Source organism: Priceomyces carsonii (assembly GCF_900007245.1).
Source record: "Priceomyces carsonii strain CBS4050 genome assembly, scaffold: Debaryomyces_carsonii_scaffold_1, whole genome shotgun sequence".
Lineage (NCBI taxonomy): Eukaryota > Fungi > Ascomycota > Pichiomycetes > Serinales > Debaryomycetaceae > Priceomyces > Priceomyces carsonii.
In genome coordinates this window covers 134,266-156,935 of record NW_026946674.1, presented here as the reverse complement: position 1 = coordinate 156,935, position 22,670 = coordinate 134,266, and the positions used below count along the sequence as shown (strand labels likewise).

Genomic DNA, 22,670 nt, shown 5'->3' with positions numbered 1-22,670 from the left:
CATTGTCGGGAATTGGGTACTCTGGCCGAGTTGGTCTAAGGCGCCAGGGTAAGGTCCTGGTCTCTTCGGAGGCGCGAGTTCGAATCTCGCGGGTATCATTACACACCAGCAATTCCTATACATTCCCAAATTTTCTTTTTTCCTCTCCCTTTTCTCCATATTTCATATATTATGTTGCACAGTAATGGGCCACATATATTTTACGTTATCGTCGTCAGTGCATAAACTAATAAGAAGACCTTTCAGCCGTAAATCAGGATTTTCTCTCCTTGGTTATGATGAGAATTTTATCTCAGTCAAATTCGATGAAAAAGAACCTACTCATTTTCGAAACGTTTTCTTGAGAGATGCATGCCAGGGCCTGGCATCTGTGGATCCACATTCGAAACAAAAGCTTTTCTCGACCTCACAGATTTCCCCCGGCTTGTCGTTAAATCGTGTCCCCTCCATTGTGATGGATGCTCAACTGAACCAAAAGTTACTTCAAGTCGAGTGGAAACAAAACGGGTCTCTCCATGTTTCGAAGTACTCTGAGTCTTTCCTTCGAAAATATTCCAAAGAAGCTCTTATAAGAGAAGGAAAGTTTTTTGATAAAGAATATTGGAATAAGAGTGTTATAATGATGAATTTGGATAAGTTGCAAGTGGATTACGGTGAATATTTTGTTCAGAAGTGCTTCTATGAACAAGTTGTGAAAAAACTAAATGACTTTGGCATAGTGTTTGTAAATAATATACCTGATCCATTGTCTTACGATCTAAAAGAGTTAAAGGAAGATGAGTACAGAAAGTGGCCCGTAGCGAAGCTAGCTGAAATGTTTGGCTATGTCAAAAAGACGTTTTATGGTACCTTATTTGATGTGAAAAACGAAACAGAAGCTAAAAATATTGCAAATACTACCACTTTCTTACCTTTACATATGGATCTTCTTTACTACGAATCTCCGCCGGGAGTTCAATTATTACATTTTATTCAAAATTCAACTTTGGGAGGTGAAAATGTATTCAGTGATTCTTATCTCGCAGCACAGTATGTGAAGGAAGTTGATGAACATGCGTTCGAAGCGCTTAAGCGTGTCCCGATTACTTACCATTATGAAAATGCAAACGAATTTTACTATTTCTCTAGACCGCTTATTGTGGAAGAGTTATTGGAACTGGGACCAACTATCAAAGAAGTTAATTATTCCCCTCCTTTCCAAGGTCCATTTGAATTCGCTGTAACTAAAAATAATGAAACCGATAAGTTGTTTGGAGACTTTTTAAGGGGATTCAAATTATTCGAGGATTTTGTGAATGATCCCAACAATCAGTTAAAGTTGAAGATGAAAGAGGGATCATGCGTCATTTTCGATAATAGAAGAATTTTGCACTCTAGAGAAAATTTTTCGGATGATAATGGCGGCAGAAGGTGGCTCATGGGATGCTATGTCGACGGCGATAGCTTCAGATCAAAGATAAGAATGGGCTACAAACAAATCATGCATTGAACTTTTTCTTTTAAATTAGACTATGACATATAAAGATTTCAACAAGTCGTATGCCTCACTTTTAATAACCGTAGCCCCCATAAGTACTAGCTTGAGGTCTACTCTGAGGAACTCTTGGTGCCCTCGATGAATTGGAAACGTAGCTTTTAAAGGTCTGCTTGAATCCGTTACATAAACGAAGCATAGTCGGATAAGAAAAGCCCTTTAATGTGTATCCATCGACTTCTGTTCTGACATGCCAAGTGCTTACAGGCGTATTCACGTTCACTTTGAATAATAGTAAAAAGCTTCCTGGAGCCTTATGGTCGAAGCAAAACACGTAGGCACTATTCTTCGGGTTGGCCTTAGTATATGATTCGAGCCACTCGTTGACTTCTGCTATCGTCCCTTCTCTAAACTTGGGATGGCGAGTCATTTCGTTGACCCTCTTAGCAATAGCTTGAATATGTTGAAATATCAATTGATCTAAATCTGAGTATCTTTTGTTTTCCACAACATATTCTTTTCCTAAGCCACTGCTATCCTCTTCAACCAATAGATGTTGAAACAAATTATTAGAGACTTTCCACGTAATCGTTAGGAAATTTGGCCCCTTGGAAGATGGTCGTATAACACAATCTCCAACAGATTGCGGTGCTAAAAATTCTTCCGCTTGTTTGTAATTAAAGTTATGATACAAGGGGTGTTGAATATTACGTGTTTTCGCAAGTTGAGCCTTCTCTTTAGCAAGTTCTTTTCTTTTGTCAGCCTCTTCAGCCTCAAAATCCCACTTAGAGGCTCCCTTGAAGAACTTAGGTTCCGAAGCTCTCTTTATGTCTTCTTCTAGTAAGCTGAATAGAGCACTGAACGAATCATAATACGCCTCCAACACTACAGCAGGTAGAACTTGTCCTTGCTCTATATCCATGTCTTGAGGAATATAATTTTCCTCGATGTTACCTTGAATCAAAGAAGTAGTAACAACCTTGACAAATCTAATTTTGGAGTTTTGATAGTCTCTGAAGTTCTTACCGACTTTATTAACAGTGACAGGCACTAAAGTGTTCTTTGCAAACGTTTTAGTTGTTTCTCCGGTCAACATTTGGAAAATTTCAGATGTATCTAATAAATGATAAGACCTTCTCAATTCCTCAAAATTATTAACAAGCTCTTCTTTAATGCTTTGTAATGTTGCGTACTTCTTCTTCCCAAATTTGGTTTCTAGCTCTTTACCATAAGCAGTTAGATTCAAGTCGTCAACTTTATTCACACCATCTTGCATCAATTGATATATAATACCACCTTGTTCTTCCACATGCACCATATCCTCCTCATCTAGGTCAAGTGCATCTGCGGCCATCTTTTTGGCTAGCTCGTAATCCTCAGGATGTATCCTTGTAGCATCTAGAAGTTCGATCGATGAATCAGTCGAGGTAGAGCTGTCATCGTGAGAGATATTTAAAAACGAAGAGCAATTAATAAATATGTTTGCAGTGGTAAGTTCGTTCTCAATCAAGTCGCTTCTGTTGGGCAACGTAGAGCTCAATTTTGTGTTAATATTTCTTATTAATCCTGAAGCTTTACGTGGGCCCAATCCTGCGACAAAAGGAAGAGCTTGAGCGATGTATGGATCCCGTACGGCCTCGTTAATTTCAACTCCAACCATGTTAACAATATCAACAAAAACTGACTCAATCGATTCGAAGAAAGTGTCTAACGGTATAAGTTTTTGATGTTCAAAGAAAGTCAAGGACAGTATATCATCTTTCAATGAGATATACTCTAGTAATGGGCTTTGAACATAACGCGCTAATCCGACGCAATATTTGACTAAAGTGGGTTTATCCGAAAGTTCAACTTTAGCCCTTTCAGAGTTTTGAAATAGACGAGCAGTTTCATCTTGACACCATATAACTTGGACCAAAGGGGGATTGGATATATCAGGTAAATCCTCGATATTTGCACGAACATCGTTGTTTTCAACAAATGATCTTACAGTATCATAGAGCCTTTTAGAGTGCGCATTATATCCAGACACCACTATGACATCTGGCTTTTGATACAGAAGGCTCTTGTCGAAAAACTCCTTCAATTGACCAGAAAATTTTTCTTCATTCTCGCGATCTCTGATAGGATTATTTTCAGATTTAAAAAAATCGTCAATTTTGCCATTATCTCTTATAAAGGCACCAACTACTGCACTGTCGAAATCGCCTTTACCAAATGACAAGGCCAAGACATTTGGCTTGGTTCCCTTATCATAACCGAAGGGTGTAAACGGAGCCTGATCAACCCTAGCAGAAAATCTTCTACGTACTTCGACAGCAATCAAGCGTTCACACTCTCGACGTAAGTCTTCCTTGGTGTTAAGTGCAACCATTCCAGTGAGCTTCTTGAGGGCGAGACGCAAAATAAGTTCTCTTTCCTTGTTCCACTTGTCTGAGAGCTCAGATGTACCATCAGATTTTAAGCAATTAAAGATACATTGAAACCAGCTTTCATAGTCTTTTGACTCGATTTTGACGACCAAAAGACCCTGCTCCTCCGCATTCAACATCCTCAATAAGACATCAGGACTTCGAATCAAATCAGCTGGAGAACGGTTAATTGCATACTTTATATCAGCATAGGTACTATGATTATCGATGTTCGCTTTCCCTTTCTCGGTAACTGCAACACTAATCGAGGCAAAGCTTTTATACGTAGACCGAACTTCGTGTCTTACTTTGGGGTTATGAAAGATTTCTTCCGCAAAAGTCTTCCTGACTGCATCTCGTGCAGTTTTCTCATCCTTGTATAAAGCTTCATCATCTTCAACCAATTTTTCAATCAAATCTTCTGGGGATTCTAAAGGATCGTCTGTGGCATGGATTCTATATGGTACTTGGAACTGTTTGGAGCTTTGATCTTGTACATTTTCACCAAATTCTTTCGCAGTAATGCCAAGAGCCTTGACAGCGTCATACAAGATATTAGCTTTGATTCTTTCAAAAAGAGCAAATTTCGAGTGCTTTCTCGCTCTGTTATTGATTTCATTATCATCTTCGTTGGTAGTAGTGTCATTAGCCAAGTCTCTAATCTCAGAAGAATACGTGAATTGTATATAATCATGCAAGTCCTGAATAGCAACCATAGAATCTACAGTTCTAATATCTTTCAAGAGATCATCGTCTACGTTCAAGAGATCGGCTAAGTTTTCAGTGTTCCGCCTCTTCTGGTAAATCGAATGATACTCAATATCCAAATGGACAATCCTCCATAAGTCATCTTCAAACAAGAGTTTGTGAACAGAGTTTGCAACTGTACCATCTTCGGTGGTTTCTTCTCTAGTATATAAGAGAAAATCTCTACGATGAGTCCAAATAAAAGGTACTTCATAGGCATCTTTCGAGACAAACTCTACAACTTTTGCAACAGCGTCCTTAAAAGGGACTTCCAAGAACCCATCAAACTCACCATGCTTTTCCGCAAAGAGGATATCAGCAATCCATTGCTGTTCATTTGCTAATTCTTCTCCTTCCAAGTCAACATAATTTAAACTGGCTCGATATTTTTGGTACCGTTCAGGAATATCGATCACGCGAATCAAATTATCTTCTTCAGTTAACATACGTTCCTTCAATTCCGAATGTTCGAAAACTTCATCCAAAGAACTAGGTTCCATTGTTTCGGCATTTCCATCATCTTCCATCTCCTGTGCTTCTAAAGCCCATTCGTATTCCTCACCGCTTCCAAATACTTCAAATAACTGTTGCAAGCTTTCGCGGTCTACATTAGACAACTTCGATGTATCCAACTTAGGGCCAGCTCTTCTGGCTTTTTCTCGTTTTTGAGTAACGCTTCTTTGCTTGCTTGCTTCATCCTCATCTGAAAACTCATCTTCCTCAATAAAGTCTTCGAATTCATCTAGAATGTTGTGCTCATCCGTCCGAGACGTTGTGTCGTTGTCTTTAGCTTCATTGTCGAGACCCTCGTCGTCAGAAAAAATATCAGTCAAGCCAATTCTTCTATCATTCTTATTAGAATCTGCTGTTTCGTTATCTCCTTCACTTTGTGCTCTTTTAAGCCTTTTGAACTTGCCTTTGGACCTATCTTGTGGCCCTGCACCAGAGTTCTCCATAAGCAACTCGATATCATCTTCATCTAATGCATCATCTTCATCTTTCCTTGATTTTTCTTTTTCTCTCTTTCTCTTTTTACGTCTTCTTTTATTTTTATTGGCAGAATCCTCATCCTCATCATCCACTATAAAACCTTCTCTAACCTTCTGAATCTCATCTTCGTCTTCTTCATCGTCTTCTTCATCTGAAGAATCAAGAAGATCCTGGCCTTCTTCATCAGATGCATTTTCATTGTCAGATGCATCATTTCTAATCTCAGGCTCTTCAATATCCTCTTTCGCCATTTTATAGCCAACAGTTCAATGCGACGATATCAATGGGATTTTTGAGTTTAAGTCTCTACCCAAGACCCGACAGTTATTATTAAGTTATCAGATATATTACAAATCTGACGGGTAAAGTATTATAAATTGATTATAATAGTGTAGATAGATATGGTAGATATGGTGATTTTATCTTACACCTCTTGCGTTTTTATTTTTCATTGAGCAAAATCGAGAAAAGTTTAAGTCCGGGTATGTCAATGCACGTGACACATATATCATTAATAAAGTACATAGCAACTAGATTTACTTCACTATAGTGAAAGCTGTAGAGCTGAAAAGATATGTTCCATGATCTCGTAAATTCTATAGACCAAGACTGATACCAGCTCAGTCAAATTGCCTATCAAGCTTAAGATTGAACTGTCTATTTCTATCATTAATATAATCATTTGCGTCGCTTATTCTTCTCGTTTCTCTCTTTGACATTTTCCGATGGTTAGCTTCAGTTAGAGAGTTCACAACGGCTGAAATCGTTTCTTTGCTTGGTTTATTTATATCAGTAATCTTCGAGGGGTTAACGATACCTTTGATTTGAAGTTTGCTTTGTGTTTCTTTCTGGCGTTCATACTCATCCTTGTCCACCACTACTCTTGTTATTTCTTTATTGTAGGAGTACTCAGCTAGTTGACTATAGCTTTGGTAGCCATCATTCTGTTTATTCTGTTTGATCGCTGCTCGTTTTTTTGACCATTTATCACAATCATCAATAGTATAATTAAGTAACTTTTTGCATTCATCATCTTCATCATTCGTAACATCAACTTCTGCATCGTTATCTTGAACTGAGCTGGAAGTTCTCTTTATCCCAGTCTTTCGAGCCTCGTTTGCCCTCACGACTTCTCTTCTATTGAGCCTCTCGCTTTCACGACGTCGATTTTTTAACTGATTAAGTCTCTCGATCCTACTTCTTCTAGCTTCATTATCCATGGAGACATTATTTGTCCCCTTGTTCAGCATATCTCTGAATATTGTCACTACTCTGGGAATTGTTAAAGAATAGCATCAAACACGCAATTTAGTGCGTGTAATATGTCGTATCCATTCTTCAGTCAGACATTTTCCGACATTGCCAATGCTAAGGAGAGCCAGATGTTCCACGCACATCATGGAGTAGTTACCAGTTGATGTTTAAACTCATGTTTATTCAACGAAAATCTAGTCGTCAATATTAAATATCATTTTCTCCAAAAGCATAAAAAATTCTAAGTTTAATCATTTATAAAAGTTGTATCATGGCAGGTCTACCCCATACAATTGATTAAAGAAAAGTGTGGCCATAACAAGGCTTGTGCGAATAAACCATACTGTAAAGTGCGGAGCCAGCCGGCCCGACTAGGCAATCCAGATTGTAAGTAGAGATATATATAAAGAACTACTCCCATTTAATTGTATAAAGTGGTATATATGACAGTACTACCATTCGATTGCAAGATAAATATCATCGGAAAAGATACCTTAACATGAGTGCTGAAGAATCTTCAAAACTGAAAGAGCAGAAACTCCTAGATACTATTTTTAGTCTTCCAGAGGAGGACTTAAATGAAATCAGAGGCAAACCAGAGAAAGTCTTGGAGACTATTGATCGCTATACCAATGAACTTAGCTTATCCATGAACGTGGGCCCATACAAGGCCAAGATTGTGAATGAAAAAATAGAAGAGGTCTCTCCAAAGTTGATGGTTGAACTTGGATGCTATTTGGGATATTCTGCTATTCAATTTGCTAGTCATTTGACTGCTCCTGGTGCCAGGTATTATAGCTTTGAAGTGAACCCAGTATTTGCGGGAATAGCTAGAAAACTAATTGATTTAGCCGGCTTATCGCAAAAGGTCGAAATAATTGTAGGTAAAGCAAGCGAATCATTAATTGCTTTCAGTGAGAACCTTTTGGATAAAAAGAAAGGCTATGTCGCTTTCGACTTTATATTCATCGATCACTGGAAGGACCTATATGTACCTGATTTTCGTCTCATGGAGTCTTTGAATTTGATTGCGCCAGGAACCATTATTGCAGCAGATAACATCTTTAAGCCAGGTGTACCAGATTATGTAAACTACGTGAATGGATCGCCTGAAGAAAGGAGAAATTTTAACCAAAACACTCCCAACATTGATGGAGCAGCCTACGTTGGAAGATGGAACATACTATATGAATCTGAAACGGTGATTTCAAAGAATTCAAGGGGTGACAAGGATGGCGTTGAGATCACTAAATGCTTAGAATACCTTAACGGCTAATCATCTTTTCTTTAATGTGCTGTTGGAGAGGCGATTATATATGTTCAATAGTTTATTATTGCTGAGCTAGGCCACTTTAATATTAACGTACAACAAATATACTGCATATTATCATTAGTTTATGTATCAAGATTTTTAATAAAGAGCTCATTATTAGTATTACAACATGAAAATATGGCCGATTTGACACAGTTCTTCAATCAATGTGTGCAGATAATTCAGAATGATTTCGATGAATCGAAAAATGAAACTGCTAACAAAAATGACTCCCGTCAGGAGAAGAAAATTGCTCCACTCGTTATCAGAGATACCTTCATGAAAGAATGTAATGAATTTTATAATGCAGCAGTTGATTTAAACTCCTTCATAGAAGCTATCAAGGCACCGTATCTATCATTGGATAGCTCAATTGACTTGCAAAAATCCCTGACTGTACTTACATTAGAACAAAAGAATCAGATTGATCAAGAGTTCAATTTTAAAGTTCAACAGATGTTCGAAAAGTTAAAACTATTGCAAACTTATGAGACAAAGAGGGAAACGATAAACTCGAATAGTAATGTTCAGAAGGGATGGTTTAGCAATGTTTTTAATGATCAACTTACAGAGCAAGAATTATTTGAAGCAGCAATTGGTACCTACAGAACAAACATCTTGAGGTTTCTTGCTTCTACTATTAAAAATGTCAGTAAAAGCTTTGATACTATCCAAAGGAATAGATTACAAAGAGAAAAGCAAATTAATTTATTAAATTTCCAGAATTTTGAAGACGACGAAGATATCATGGGGGATCTGCTGAACTTTGATAATTTTGACGATCAAATGGATGTACCTTTAGAGGAGGAACTGCAAGCACAGATGTTGACTCAAGAACAAATTTCAGAGCTTGAAACGGAAAATAAAGATTTTTTGAAAATGAAAACTAATCAACTTAAACAAGTTGAGAAATTGCATACTTCAATGGTAGATATAATTAATTTACAGACAGAGCTTACGTTTCAATTAGAAGCTCAAGGTGATCAAGTTTCTAATTTACTTGAAAATCAGTCAAGAATAGAAGTTGATGTACAAGAGGGTAATAGGTCTTTGAATAAAGCGACAAAGAGAAACAAAAAGGGAGCTAACTTTTTAATTACAATAATAACATTACTTGGGTTTTTAATATTATTTGTCGACTACATATCCTGGTAAATTAGATAGAATCAAGTTCCGTTACCTTCCCCGCACCGACAGTAACACCTTCTCTCCTAATGACAATTCTACCTAATATCTTATTCTCCAGATAATTAGCTAGCACTAAAGGTCGTTGTCCCTGTAGTTCGATTTCCACAACTGCAAACTGGTTGGACGATAAGTGCATTCTTTTCTTTTTGTTAGAACCCTTCACCTCTATAATTCTTGATATTCTTGCAGGTTGATAACTACTTCCTCTAAACAAGATAAAGGGAGTACCAACCAATAAAGGTTTAGGCATATTGAATAAATATAACGAGCATATGAACTTGTGACATACTTTGATAGATGACTCCAAACAAGTAACAATATCACCTGCTTTTACTTCATGCAACCCAATGCTGAGCAGATCCTTCTTAAAACGTAGTGATACACGGTCGTCAATTATCGCGACTTCAACGGCAGAATCTTCAATTTTTATTGCTTGAATTTGTAAATACTGTAAGAATGGGTGGATAACAACTGTTTCGCCAGGCTGAATATGTCCACTCAATATTTTGCCAGCTACTTCGAATTCCGAATTTGATATCTCAATCACATCAATAATCATTAATATGAATTCTTCTTTAATAATTTCTTGAACTCTTCTGTCGTTGAATTCCTTGAGAGGAAGTTCAAGGTTCTCGAGATATTCTATTAATGTTGGACCATGATACCAGTTAAATTCTTTATTCAGTTTGCTGTTGCTTATAACATTAACGCCTGATAGCCCTGAAATAGGAATAAACTCTATTTGACTTAGCTGATATCCGATCTCTTCACTAGTCAAAAATTCCGTAAGGTGACTTTTTATTTCGTTATATCTCTTTTCTGACCAATTTTCTTTATCCATCTTATTAACAGCAACACAAATACGGCTCAATCCTAAGCTTCTGGCCAAAATAGTATGTTCTTTTGTTTGACCATCCATATTGAAACCTGCTTCGAACTCTCCATTGATCGAGTCTACCACTAGTAGTGCCAAATCAGCTTGCGAAACACCACCAATCGTCTGAGGGACAAAATCCCTATGCCCAGGTGCATCAATTGCCGTAAATTTAACCTTGTTAGTCTCAAATGTGGTAGCACATATATCAACAGTAACACCACGGGTACGTTCATCACTGGTTTGATCCATTATCCAGGCAAGCGCGAAAGAGCCTTTACCGGACTTTTCTGACTCTCTCACTAGCTTGTTTACGGTCTTAGCATCCACTACTTTGAGATCGAAAAGAATTCTGCCAAGTAAGGTTGACTTCCCAGCATCAACATGCCCCATGACCACAAAAGATATATGTGGCTTGCTGTACAACTTGTTAGAAGCCAATTCTTCCGCAATGTTAATTTTTTTGAAGGGTTTAGTTCTTCTAGGTGCGACCCTGTCTATCTTTTCTGGGGCTACTGAATCAGCTATCTTGAGATCTTTCATGTCAGATTCAAAAGCTTTATTTTGTGCTTCGTGGACAAGATCATCTGGGCTCGGATGTTTGAAGTTCTTCTCAGCATTTTTCAAAGTTTCTATATTGATGTCTATGTTAGTAATCACATGAAAGAAATCCGGATTCTTCTTTCGTCTTTTCCTACTATCCAGTGAGTGTGCATCAACTACTCTATCATTTTGATTTCTTTGAAATAAGATTAAGGAAATAGATGACTGAGGAGCTGATAACAAAAGTGAATTGCTAAATGCTAAATCCATATTTAATGTTGGCTCAGAAGACTCAAGTTCTATATTCGATTTAGCTTCATCTTCTTGTATGTTTCCGGTAACTGAAACTTCCTTATTTCGTAGACGTGCTATTGCTGGATAGTTTTTAGAATTTTTAATAGGATGTATAACCGTCTCCTTTGGGGCTTTTGTAGTCCTTAAACGATCAAGAATCGCCATCAGATTGTTGGAACTTTCATACTTCACCTTCTCATCCCTGGGGAAACCTCGACTAGATAACGTTGATATCGGATTAGTAGCCGGAGTAACACGTTCCTCGTTTTTAAATTTTGATCTTGATTCTGCAAGCTTCAATAACTTTGATTTACTTCCACCATTTGTGCTAAGTTTCTTCAGCTTTTGATTACTTGAGACTATGAAAAAGAGCGTATTAGAATCCTAGAACTCTTGTTAAACTCTTTATAATTACGTTTTCGCAAACTTGAATTAACTAAGTTAATCATATTTGACAACGAAACAAGGAAAAAACTGAATCCAAATATGTATGAATACTTACTTTTCTTTGGAAACTTAGATTTTAGTTCCTCAATGGTTTCATCTAGCTTATAATAATTGTAATATAGAGCTTCTTTCAAATCTATTTCTGGAATCTCATCATTGTATGATGAGATTGCCATTTTCAATTTTGGAAGTGAATCATATAGCTTTGAATACTCTTCATTGTCTAGTTTATCTTCATCAAAGTTGTCGTCATCTGAGTATGTGTCAAAGTCATCAATATCATCTTCTAAAGCCAGCATTATAATACCACGATCTAGTAGTAATCTTTAAATACAATTTCATACAACTCGAAAATACTTGCGATATTCCTGTATTTTAGAGAAATTAATTACGTTCTGATTCACAAAACTCAAATAGATTTAATTAAGTTATTCTAACTACTCTAATGATAAAATTTTAGCAATGGCCTTTCCGGCAGCTACAACCTCCTCATCTCTAAACCTTCTACCTGCTAATTGCAATCCGATTGGGGCACCTTTGACGAGATCCGGATCATAGTCAGAAATTGAAAGCTCTTCAAGCGGGCTTCTATATTTATAATTAGTGTGCTCTGAAGGCCACTTATCAATTTTCGTATCAACAAAAAGACCCAGTTTAAACGAAAGCGCGGGTAAATCTAAGAAGTTGTACAAGCAAGTATAGGACCAACTGTAAGAAGTCTCTGAGGGTGGGGCGGTGTTGTAGAAAACAGGGCCCAAAATAAAGTCAATTCCATTCTTATCCAAATAGTCATGGTATTCAGTCTTGAGCTCCGTTTTAAATTTATTTAATTGGCGCTCTTCGAAGACTGTTAATCCTTTAGAGCCATTTCCGAAATTGAGGTTCCATTTCGTAAGTTTCACAAGTGGCTCGCCGGATGCCGATAAGAAATTCTTTTGGGTCTGGTTTCCATCACCACTATAAAATTTATTTACAGTGTCATAAGCCTCCTGAACCTTAATGGGGTCGAAACTCACTATTTCAACACCTGCTTCCTTCAACTTTGATACAACATGGTCAAGTCCTCTTCTTATTGGTGGAGTGGGTTTAATTACTCCATCATCGTACATAACAGCAATTTTCAAAGATGAAGGCTTGGGAGTTTCGACTTTTCTCCAAGGAGCGAATATTGTATTACAATCCCTTTCCCATGGTTTACCTTCGTTGATGTAAATTTGATACCATAAATCAAGATCATCAATACGTCTCGTCATAGGACCCAAAGTTCCAACAACGCTTTCATTACCAGCTGCTCCTGATACACCACCTGAGCCTGTAACACGAAGCGTAGTAGGTTTTAAGCCATATAAATCACAAAACGCAGCTGGAGCCCTGATTGAGCCACCAATATCAGAACCAATTCCAATTGGAGAGCCGTCAAATGGGATCAAAGCGCCTTCTCCTGAAGAAGAACCACCAGAGGACAAAGAAAGGTTGAAAGGGTTTCTTGTAAGCCCCGTAATATTATTATTTGAATCTAAATGCATTAAAGTCTGAGGAGTAGTAGTTCTCACGTAGAACACAGCACCTAAGTCTTCGAGGATTTGGGTAGTTTTTCCATGAGATTCAGGAATGTTTCTCAACATTGATACATAACTAGCATGAGTGATTCTTCCCTTGTAATTGAGGTGTTCTTTCAATGAAATAGGAAGGCCATGGAAGGGACCAATGGTCTTACCATTTTTCGCCAAGTATTCATCAAGATATTCCGCCCTTTTAATACCTTCATCAATGAAAATATCAGCTAAGCAATTGGTAAATTGGTGGGCAATTACTGCTCTTCTAGCAAAGGCCTTGAGCACGTCAACTGACTTTAAATCACCGTTTGCAATCTTAGAAAGGAGATCTGCAACAGGAAGCTTGACGATATCCGATTCCTCCTTTGTGTAAACGTTTTGAGCTTTCAAATACTCAATAGCATTAAATTTTTCTTCGATTAACTTATCGACAGGTTTAGGGAGATCGATTTTATATTCGGACGGCAAGCCTTCCGCTAATTTTCTCCTATAACTTTCGATATCTGGTTTCCAGGTTTCAAATTTAGCTGCATCTTCAAAGCCTTCAAATGACTCAGTCGTAAGGAAATCTTGAAAACTAACCATGTCTTCCAGCGTGCAATATGAATGTAATTTTCTGTTAAATATTTGCGTAGTGATTACTAGGGATTGGCGAATTATTATCCTTAAGTATTTAAGCTATCAATCACTAGAACCCGAAAGTGATCTACTTAACCGCTACAACTTTCCTAATCCTATCATTCGAAATTATATGCCATACATCAGATAACGTGTCAAAGAGCTTTATCCCAAGCTGTGGACCACTTTTATATAGATTATTTACTGTCATTCTATCGCAAAAGTTCTAAAACTTATTAAATGTTGTTGTTTAAAAATAGAAGCTTTCACATTCCTTCTCATATAAGGCTTGAACATATATCTTTTCTGTTTTCCTGTAATACTCTAGTAATAATTCAAAAGCGAAAAAAAAGCTAGCGGAGAATCAATTTACGGTCTACAATATGATTGATAATAAAATAGAATAGCTCATATCTTTGCTGTAATCCTCGTCTTCCAAACTGTTCAAATATATTCTAAAAGTGATAAAATAAGCGTTACACTTAGCTTAAAATTTACGTCTACGGTACTTGCCGTTTTAGTCTATGCGCTTCAACTCATCTTTGTTTCAAAATTTTAGCGGATGAGTTTTTTTGGTAATAGTAAAATCTTGCCTTTCAAATACTATACTTGGAATGGATAATAAGAAAATTAAGTTAGACCTGCTGATGTTTAAGATTTGTACACACTCTGGCTCCTTTCATGCTGATGAATCATTAGCTGTCTACCTTGTTAAGCTCTTGCCAAAGTTCAAGGACAGCCAACTTATAAGATCTAGGAAATCGGAAGACTGGGAGGCCAGTGACATTGTTATTGACGTAGGGGCCAAGTACGATGGTAAGAAGTTTTTTGATCATCACCAAAGGGAATTCAGCGAGACGTTTTCCTCCGATTTTAAGACTAAATTGTCATCTGCGGGGCTTATTTACAAACATTTTGGTAAAGATATAATCGGCGAGGTTTTAAAAACCGATAATCAAAAAGATATAGAACTTCTTTACATCAAAATATATAAGGAATTTATTGAAGCATTGGATGCGAATGATAATGGAATCAACAACTATCTGATGGAAGCTGAATCAAGTAAGAAATTCAATGACAGAAATATCACATTACCTGCCATGGTATCTAAATTGAATCCGTTGTGGAACGAAGACCTGTCAGCATCGGCTTATGATTCACAGTTTTTGAAAAGCAGCGAATTGATGGGATCGGCTTTCATGAATGTCTTGTTAGGTTACGGAAAGGGTTGGCTTCCCGCGAAATCAATCGTGGAAGAAGCATTTAAAGATAGATTTGAGATCGATAAATCTGGTGAAATTCTTGTATTAAAACAATTCTGCCCTTGGAAGGAACATCTCTACGCAGTTGAAAAAAGTTATAATAAAGAAGGGATAATAAAATTTGTTTTGTTTGCAGACTCGACCGGTAGCTGGAGAGTATCTACAGTTTCAATAAACTCTACATCGTTTGAGTTTAGGCTTGGGCTCCCTGAAAATATCAGAGGGCTTCGAGATGATGAGCTTTCAAAGACGACAGGTATATCTGGCTGTATCTTTGTACATGCTGCAGGCTTCATTGGAGGAGCAACTACGAAAGAAGGAGCTTTAAAGTTAGCTAAGATGGCGCTATCTTCTACTACCTAAAATGACGAATAAATGTGTTTAATAAATACTTTTCTCTAATCATTGTAAATAATTATCTATTGACTCTGTATGATTACAGAACTTTATACTAGATTCAAAATGGCGACACAATAATTTACAAAGGGTGCTTTCTTGATAACTTTTATAACTAAGTAGGTACTTGGGGCTTTTTTTAAAAATTTATCAAGGTGGACACCAAATATATCTAAAATTACAATTCAGTTCTAAGTAAACAGTGTAATATTCATCTAATTTCATCATAGAGAACTAAATTTTTCATACAGGATATATAATACTTGTACTGACTGCACATTAAATGGTCCGACATCAGCATTACTTCTCTTCTGTAGAATGAGATGGCGCAGATTCTATTAATTTTTCATCATCGCCACCTTCACGATGCTCGACTCTCAATTTATCACCTAATTCAGCATCTGATAATAATGGAACTCTTGGTGTCCAAGATCCACTCTTCCATGGTAAGACACCTTCTACCCACATTTGGTCGATTTCTTCCAAGCGTTTACCTTTGGTCTCAAGGAATCCAAAGTAAGTGTGAATAAACATACAACCACAGAAAGTAGCGTAGATGCAGTAAGTCTTCCAGGAAATATTAGCAAATGAAGATGGTGTAAACATGGCAATGGCAAAGTTGAATATCCAATTGGCTGCAGTTGCAAGGGCTGCACCTCTTTGACGAGATGCATTATCGCCCCAAATTTCGGCACAGTAAAGCCATATACATACACCCCAAGAAGAAGCAAACGAAACGACAAACAAGTAGCAACATGCAATAACCCCCTTAGCAGCTGGCTTATCGCTTTTAGGAATCAGGATAGAACCATCAGAGTCCACCTCGGCATAAGTACTTAACAAACCTGCTACAGCAAATTGCCATGCCATCATCATAGCAGCACCTGTCAATAACACGGGCCTTCTACCTACTTTATCCATCAAGTATAAAGCTGGAATAGTCGTAACAGTGTTCAAAATATATTGAATAGCGGATGCAAGTAAGTTGGAATCCCCTGAGTACCCAGCCATTTTGAAAATGAGCGTAATATAATACATCATTACATTCATACCAGTTAGCTGTTGCCATATTTGAGCGGAAACAGCGGTAAATGTTCTTTTAATGTACTTCTTCTTGAATAAATCAGCATAGGTAAATGCCTTAATGTTCTCATCTACCAAAATTTGTTCTTTAATTTCGGAAATTTCAATCAAAACATCAGGATCTTCTCTGTTACCTTTTGCTTGGATATTTGCGACAATTGTCTCAGCTTCCTCCCAATAACCTTGCTTCGCTAACCACCTTGGGGATTCGGGAATAATGAAACACCCAAGAAATAAGAATAAACCTGGAACTATTTGAATGGCCCATGCAATTCTAAAAGATGCTGTGTTTCTCATAAACTGCAATCCATAGGAGATGAAAAACATAATTAATATACCTAATGTAACGGAAAATTGGAAGAATCCACCTATCATACCTCTGATCTTTCTTGGAGCCAACTCTGAACCATAAACTGGCGCTACTGAAGAACCGAAACCGACACCAAAACCTGAAATCATACGGCCAATAATCAATTGTGCCCTATTCTGAACTGATGATTGTATGGCAGCACCTATCATCCAAAAGCATGCACATAAAAGTAAAGATGCTCGCCTGCCAAAAGGCTCTGAAACGAAAGTACTTGCCAAGGAACCCCAGAAGGAACCAAATGACATAGATGCAGTAATGAAACCTTGCATTGCGGAGCTAGGTGAATCGAAAAAGTCCAAATATTGTTCAGTATCAAGAAAGGCCGACATCGACGTAATATCAAAACCGAACATCATTCCCGATATACATGAGATAGCAGCAATGAAGTACACATTGTGAATATTGGGAATTTTATCTAAGAAATTCCTTAATTTCAAAGCTGGCGCAACCAACTTATCTTCATAAGCCATCTTGACAAAAAAATCTTGTTCAAAGGTTTCTAAAGTATGTCAAAATAATATAAAAAATGTTTGTGCGTATTTCGCTGTACTTATAAAATATCTATTTTGTAAAGCTTGACAATAAAAATATCTGAATAATAATCGAACACAGAGAGACAAGGCTTTTTATATTATTGCTGAAAGTGCGGGATGATGGTTTGGATACTAGAATTCAACAATCTTACTATGGATATCTTCTTTGGGTTTCCGTGATGCTAACCACTTTACATGCACCAGTATGTGGGGTGCGTGCCAGGTAACTATTTCTGACAGATTTGGTAAACGTATTCCGACTTATCTTGTTTTTGCGCCGCAGTTATTGACCGTATATCACGTATATGCAGAACTGTCCATTATCAACCCCACTTATACGTCACTCTGCTTCCCGTCTATGGGGGATTTTCCGGCATTTTTGTTAGAATCGGCACCTAAAAGAAATATATGGCCGAAAAAGTGTTAACAAAAACGCGGAGAAATGTTCCAGCCGAACGACTTGTCTTGTGGCTCAGGTCACCTATTGTTCTTCCCGGAGAATTGATAAACTCGCTGCATCGATCGCGCCAGGTGCATACCGAGCAACGAGCCGCCGCCCCCATGGAAAGCTCCCCCCGTATAACTCTCATATGTTAATATCAGATATCGGCCTAGGTATGATTGTGCTCAAAAGGAAATGAAATCATATAGTGCTAGATCATCAGAACATGAGCTATGCCTGTTGATCTAAGAATAAAATTAAAGTTTAATTTGGGAGAACTACTACAACTCTCAAAAAAGTCTATGCAAGCCTACACCGGGATTAGTTTTAGAAAAGAACGGGCAATGTATTTTCTTAGCAAAAATGAAGGATTATCGGGTAAATCCTGGAAAAACTTTGTCGTTTTTTTTCTTGTGTCATATTTAATGCACTTCTTATGTGGAGTATTTCCGGTAAAGAAAACTTCCTAGTCGTTCCGGAGTCGTGCTCCACACATAATAATATGTGACCCCAGGTTAATCTTGAAACCAAGAAAAATGGATCGTCACACGCCCAGAAACATTTACAGACTTTATTGCTGTGCCTATGAGATTGAAAGAAATACAAACTTTTGGTCATTATAGTATGAAGCATATTACTACTCAGCTATAGAAAATCATTGGATGCAATGGTACATGTTCCAGCTGCAGGCCTGCTCACAACAATTGCTTCATCTAGTTCTTTCTGTGTAATACCTGGTATTTGATTTTGATAATATTCCGTGATAAGGGAACTCTTGAGCTTTGCTAATTTATCTGTCGTTGTAAGGTGTACTAGTGAACCTCCGAACCCTGCTCCAGTGATACGTGACCCTATAGCTCCATTATTCCTAGCTATTTTGCATAACTTCTCCAACTCTGGTGTGGAAGAGTTATTATTAATATTACACGAAATTTGGGATTCATCCATAAGTGAGCCAAAAGAATTTAAGAACCCTTGAGTATCGCCATTAAAATTACGGATAATTTTGAGCGTTTGTAATACTCTAAGTGCATCTGAGAATACATGTTTGGATCTCAAATAGAGCTTTAAGACGGTGTATTTTACCGGAAACTTAGACAAAAATTTTAATTCAAATTCTTCTTGGCTCATTTCCAATCGAGCTGCTGCCTCTTCTGTGGTAAATCCGTTCTTCTCCATTTCAGAATAATCATTTTCAATTAAATCTAACAACCTTGTCAAACGATTAATACCAACGTTTATATTTACACCATCCCAAGGTTCTTCATGGAGATGCCTGGTGAAATAGGTATCCATAAAGCCTCTCAAAGTTCCTGTTCCTAAGTTGGAATCTTGAGCGAGTTTTAAATTGTATTTCTTCGCTAAGACTTCTGCAGCAACAGCAACTTCTACCACTCTCAAATTATAATTTGTAGGAGCTGTTTCATGTTTATTGGCCTGTAATAAACTGTTAGAGATCAAAAAGACAATTTCATTAGGTTCGATATGTGGAAATTCGAAAGGAATACCTTTCAACTCAGGTTTGAATTGAATCAAAAGTGCCTTGGATTTTTCACCATATATGGACGCACATTGGTCCATTCCCCCTGTATTTACTCCAACGTAATGTTCTGAAACGACGGTTATTCGAGTTAAATCTTTCTTGCTAATCTTTTCGATACCATTTGCACGTAATACGGCAAGTGTAGATGCGACACAGAATGCAGCGGAAGATGATAAACCACCACCTGTGGGAACAGTCCCATCAAACGTCATATTCATTCCTTTTAAAGGTTTAGTTCCACCTGAGATTATTTCAGGATAGTTTTCCAAAATAAAATTATGAGCCACTATCATAGCACATCTAAAGTAACTAGCCCAAGAAAATCTTTCCTTGTCGATAGAAATTATCTTACCATCCGTAGCCAAAATAATAGTCTCTGTTGAAAATTTAGGATCAGTGTTGGTCAAGTTAATTTCAAGAGAGTCATTCACGCCAACAGCAACGACGACATCTGCCTCTATCGCCATAGGCAAAACAGAGAAATAGCAATAGTCAATATGATCACCCATCAAATTAACTCTACCAGGAGATCTACTGAAAAAAGTCGGCTCCTCTTTAAAATTACTAATGAACTCTTTAACTAACCTTTCATAGCGAGCCTCGTCAACAGGAACTGGTGCTGCTGTAATTGTTTCATAATGCGGAACTAGATCTGACATTTCTTACAAACTAGAAAAAAACCTTTATATAATTTAGTAGGATATCTAGGCAAAGAGATCGACCTTTTATATAAATACTCAAGTAGTAATGTAACGTTACATTTGTCTCCGGAATATCTCATCATAAAATGACGTAACCGGTTTTAAGGGTCGTAAACGAGAGTTAGGTATTTTTAAGTCACATTAAATATCCCAGCCTGTAAATAATACTTTTGACAATACAGTCATCATCTTCTCCAACTAGTTAAGAGATATATCTTTGCCTACTTTACCTGATTCAAATCTTAAAAACTTCTCTATTATATTTGAAATTATTTCTTGGGGAAACTCGGTTTTTATTGCGAGGAAATAATTAAAAACCTACATGACCGGGTCTGAAATTTATAACATATTTTAAATGTAACGTTACATCTAGGTCATTTAGAACTTTTTGAATAAATGCTATTTAAAAGGTACCAAAAACAAGACGCTGTTTCATAGCAAATTTTCTGTGTTAATTTTAGTAAAAGAAAAAGTCAAATGGAGATGTCGAAGTCTGATTATATACTTGTTACTGGTGGCGCTGGTTATATCGGCTCTCATACTGTGGTCGAATTAATCAACCATGGCTACAACGTGGTTATAGTTGATAACCTTGTTAATTCCAGTTATGATGCTGTTGCTAGGGTTGAATTTATTGTCAAAAAGTCTATCTCATTTCACAAGGTTGATATAAGGGATTATGAAGGCATGACCGAAGTCTTCAAGAAGTACAAAATTAGAGGTGTGATTCATTTTGCTGCATTGAAGGCTGTAGGTGAGTCGACAAAAATTCCATTAACTTACTATGATAACAACGTTCATGGAACACTTAACTTACTCAAGGTTATGCATGAAAACTCTGTTAAGACTATAGTTTTTAGTTCTTCAGCTACCGTTTATGGTGACGCGACACGATTTGAGAATATGATTCCAATTCCCGAGCATTGTCCTAATGATCCAACGAATCCTTATGGTAAAACTAAGTATATTATTGAAAATATATTGAAGGATATACATAGTAGCGAAAGTGGGTGGAGATGTGCAATATTGAGGTACTTTAATCCTATTGGAGCCCATCCAACTGGATTAATTGGCGAGGATCCCCTAGGAATACCTAATAACTTGTTACCATATTTGGCTCAAGTTGCCATTGGTAGGAGAGAGAAGCTTTCAATCTTTGGTAATGATTATGATAGTCATGATGGCACACCTATCAGAGACTATATTCACGTTGTAGATTTGGCTGAAGGGCATATTTCGGCTTTAAACTATTTATCATCTTTGGAGAGTGGTACTGGACTTTTCAGAGAATGGAATTTAGGAACAGGAAAAGGTTCAACGGTATTCGACGTTTATCATGCTTTCTGCAAGGCAGTTGGACGGCAGCTACCTTATGAGATTGTTGGGAGGCGAGCTGGAGATGTCCTAAATTTGACAGCTGATCCTAGGAGGGCTAATAAAGAGTTAAGATGGAAGCCGCAATTCACAATCGAAGATGCATGCAGAGACTTATGGAAATGGACCACTGAAAATCCATTTGGGTATCTGATAAAGGGTTATGATTGGATGCCGTTCAACGATTATGAAAATCGATTACACACCGTTAAGATCGGCAAGTTGGGTGTTTCCATCGCTAATTATGGATCCCTTGTTCAAGATATTGCTTTCGAGAATCAATCGTTGATAAATAACTTCACCGAGAGCGAGGATTACAAAGATGAATCCAACCCTTTATTTGGTGCGACTGTTGGTCGCTATGCAAACAGGATTATTGACGGAACTTTTACAATAAATGGTACAGAGTATCTGACATCCAAGAATGAGGGTGACAACACACTACACTCAGGTTACAATGGTTTTAATAAGCAATATTTTTTGGGGCCAGTCGTGAAGCAAAAGAAGGATTCAGTTACCTTACAATTTATTCTTATCGACAAAGATGGAAATGATGGCTTTCCAGGTAATTTGGAGACGACCGTCAAATATGAGGTGTCCTCCGATTCTCTTGGAATTGAATATGAATCTCGCTTAGTAGATGACTCGTTGGCGTCTATAACACCAATAAACTTAACTAACCATACTTATTTCAACTTATCTGGAAGGGATACCATAGATGGAACCAAAGTTAAGTCTGTAACTAATCGTCACTTGATGTTAGATAGAGATGCAAAAGTTCCTACTTCTCAAATCGTTGAATGTGATAAAGATTTGTCAAAAGGTATTGTTTTGACAGAGGATGACATTTTCGATTACTGCTTTATTGTAAATGAGAACAATAATAAGCTCGATACGAGAAATCTTGCCTTAAAAGATGTATTTGAAGCTGAAGTTCTGAACTTGAAGGTTGTCTTTTCTACTACTGAGCCATCTTTTCAGTTTTACACCGGTGATTACACCAATACCAAGGGATATGGATCTAGAAGTGGCTTCTGTATTGAACCTTCCAGAATAGCGAACGCCATCAACGTTGATAAATGGAAATCGCTGGTTTCCTTGCATAAAGGAGAAATCTATGGCTCCAAAATAAAATATACTTTTAGTAAGTAAATAGATGAATAAAATGTTTTCTAGCGAAATTAGAAACATATATGACAATGATTATGCTCTCTCTTTAATTCATTCAGTATACCAAGATATTAATTATTTGATCTGT

General features: G+C 37.2%; 12 protein-coding genes across 12 annotated transcripts; 5 read left to right on the top strand and 7 right to left on the bottom strand.

Moving 5' to 3' along the window:
• Positions 1–184: 184 nt before the first annotated feature.
• PRCAT00000088001 (uncharacterized protein) lies at positions 185–1,489 on the top strand (the record flags this gene model as incomplete). Its single annotated transcript, XM_062956822.1, has 1 exon — positions 185–1,489. One exon carries the CDS (start codon positions 185–187, stop codon positions 1,487–1,489), a length of 1,305 nt encoding a protein of 434 aa, XP_062806943.1.
• A 61-nt stretch (positions 1,490–1,550) lies between these two features.
• On the bottom strand, positions 1,551–5,873 carry SPT6 (chromatin-remodeling histone chaperone; the record flags this gene model as incomplete). The annotated part of the gene is made up of 1 exon (XM_062956811.1): positions 1,551–5,873. The coding sequence occupies one exon, from the start codon at positions 5,871–5,873 to the stop codon at positions 1,551–1,553; it is 4,323 nt and encodes a 1,440-aa protein (XP_062806942.1).
• A 369-nt stretch (positions 5,874–6,242) lies between these two features.
• On the bottom strand, positions 6,243–6,872 carry PRCAT00000086001 (uncharacterized protein; the record flags this gene model as incomplete). Its single annotated transcript, XM_062956800.1, has 1 exon — positions 6,243–6,872. One exon carries the CDS (start codon positions 6,870–6,872, stop codon positions 6,243–6,245), a length of 630 nt encoding a protein of 209 aa, XP_062806941.1.
• Positions 6,873–7,375: 503 nt separating this feature from the next.
• Positions 7,376–8,152, top strand: PRCAT00000085001 (uncharacterized protein; the record flags this gene model as incomplete). The annotated part of the gene is made up of 1 exon (XM_062956789.1): positions 7,376–8,152. One exon carries the CDS (start codon positions 7,376–7,378, stop codon positions 8,150–8,152), a length of 777 nt encoding a protein of 258 aa, XP_062806940.1.
• A 174-nt stretch (positions 8,153–8,326) lies between these two features.
• UFE1 (Ufe1p) lies at positions 8,327–9,343 on the top strand (the record flags this gene model as incomplete). The annotated part of the gene is made up of 1 exon (XM_062956778.1): positions 8,327–9,343. One exon carries the CDS (start codon positions 8,327–8,329, stop codon positions 9,341–9,343), a length of 1,017 nt encoding a protein of 338 aa, XP_062806939.1.
• A 1-nt stretch (position 9,344) lies between these two features.
• On the bottom strand, positions 9,345–11,252 carry PRCAT00000083001 (uncharacterized protein; the record flags this gene model as incomplete). The annotated part of the gene is made up of 1 exon (XM_062956767.1): positions 9,345–11,252. The coding sequence occupies one exon, from the start codon at positions 11,250–11,252 to the stop codon at positions 9,345–9,347; it is 1,908 nt and encodes a 635-aa protein (XP_062806938.1).
• A 194-nt stretch (positions 11,253–11,446) lies between these two features.
• On the bottom strand, positions 11,447–11,833 carry PRCAT00000082001 (uncharacterized protein; the record flags this gene model as incomplete). The annotated part of the gene is made up of 1 exon (XM_062956756.1): positions 11,447–11,833. One exon carries the CDS (start codon positions 11,831–11,833, stop codon positions 11,447–11,449), a length of 387 nt encoding a protein of 128 aa, XP_062806937.1.
• A 138-nt stretch (positions 11,834–11,971) lies between these two features.
• Positions 11,972–13,675, bottom strand: PRCAT00000081001 (uncharacterized protein; the record flags this gene model as incomplete). Its single annotated transcript, XM_062956745.1, has 1 exon — positions 11,972–13,675. One exon carries the CDS (start codon positions 13,673–13,675, stop codon positions 11,972–11,974), a length of 1,704 nt encoding a protein of 567 aa, XP_062806936.1.
• Positions 13,676–14,322: 647 nt separating this feature from the next.
• Positions 14,323–15,333, top strand: PRCAT00000080001 (uncharacterized protein; the record flags this gene model as incomplete). Its single annotated transcript, XM_062956733.1, has 1 exon — positions 14,323–15,333. The coding sequence occupies one exon, from the start codon at positions 14,323–14,325 to the stop codon at positions 15,331–15,333; it is 1,011 nt and encodes a 336-aa protein (XP_062806935.1).
• A 333-nt stretch (positions 15,334–15,666) lies between these two features.
• HGT2 (Hgt2p) lies at positions 15,667–17,289 on the bottom strand (the record flags this gene model as incomplete). Its single annotated transcript, XM_062956722.1, has 1 exon — positions 15,667–17,289. One exon carries the CDS (start codon positions 17,287–17,289, stop codon positions 15,667–15,669), a length of 1,623 nt encoding a protein of 540 aa, XP_062806934.1.
• Positions 17,290–18,439: 1,150 nt separating this feature from the next.
• GAL1 (galactokinase) lies at positions 18,440–19,996 on the bottom strand (the record flags this gene model as incomplete). The annotated part of the gene is made up of 1 exon (XM_062956711.1): positions 18,440–19,996. One exon carries the CDS (start codon positions 19,994–19,996, stop codon positions 18,440–18,442), a length of 1,557 nt encoding a protein of 518 aa, XP_062806933.1.
• A 519-nt stretch (positions 19,997–20,515) lies between these two features.
• GAL10 (bifunctional UDP-glucose 4-epimerase/aldose 1-epimerase) lies at positions 20,516–22,564 on the top strand (the record flags this gene model as incomplete). Its single annotated transcript, XM_062956700.1, has 1 exon — positions 20,516–22,564. One exon carries the CDS (start codon positions 20,516–20,518, stop codon positions 22,562–22,564), a length of 2,049 nt encoding a protein of 682 aa, XP_062806932.1.
• Positions 22,565–22,670: the final 106 nt, after the last annotated feature.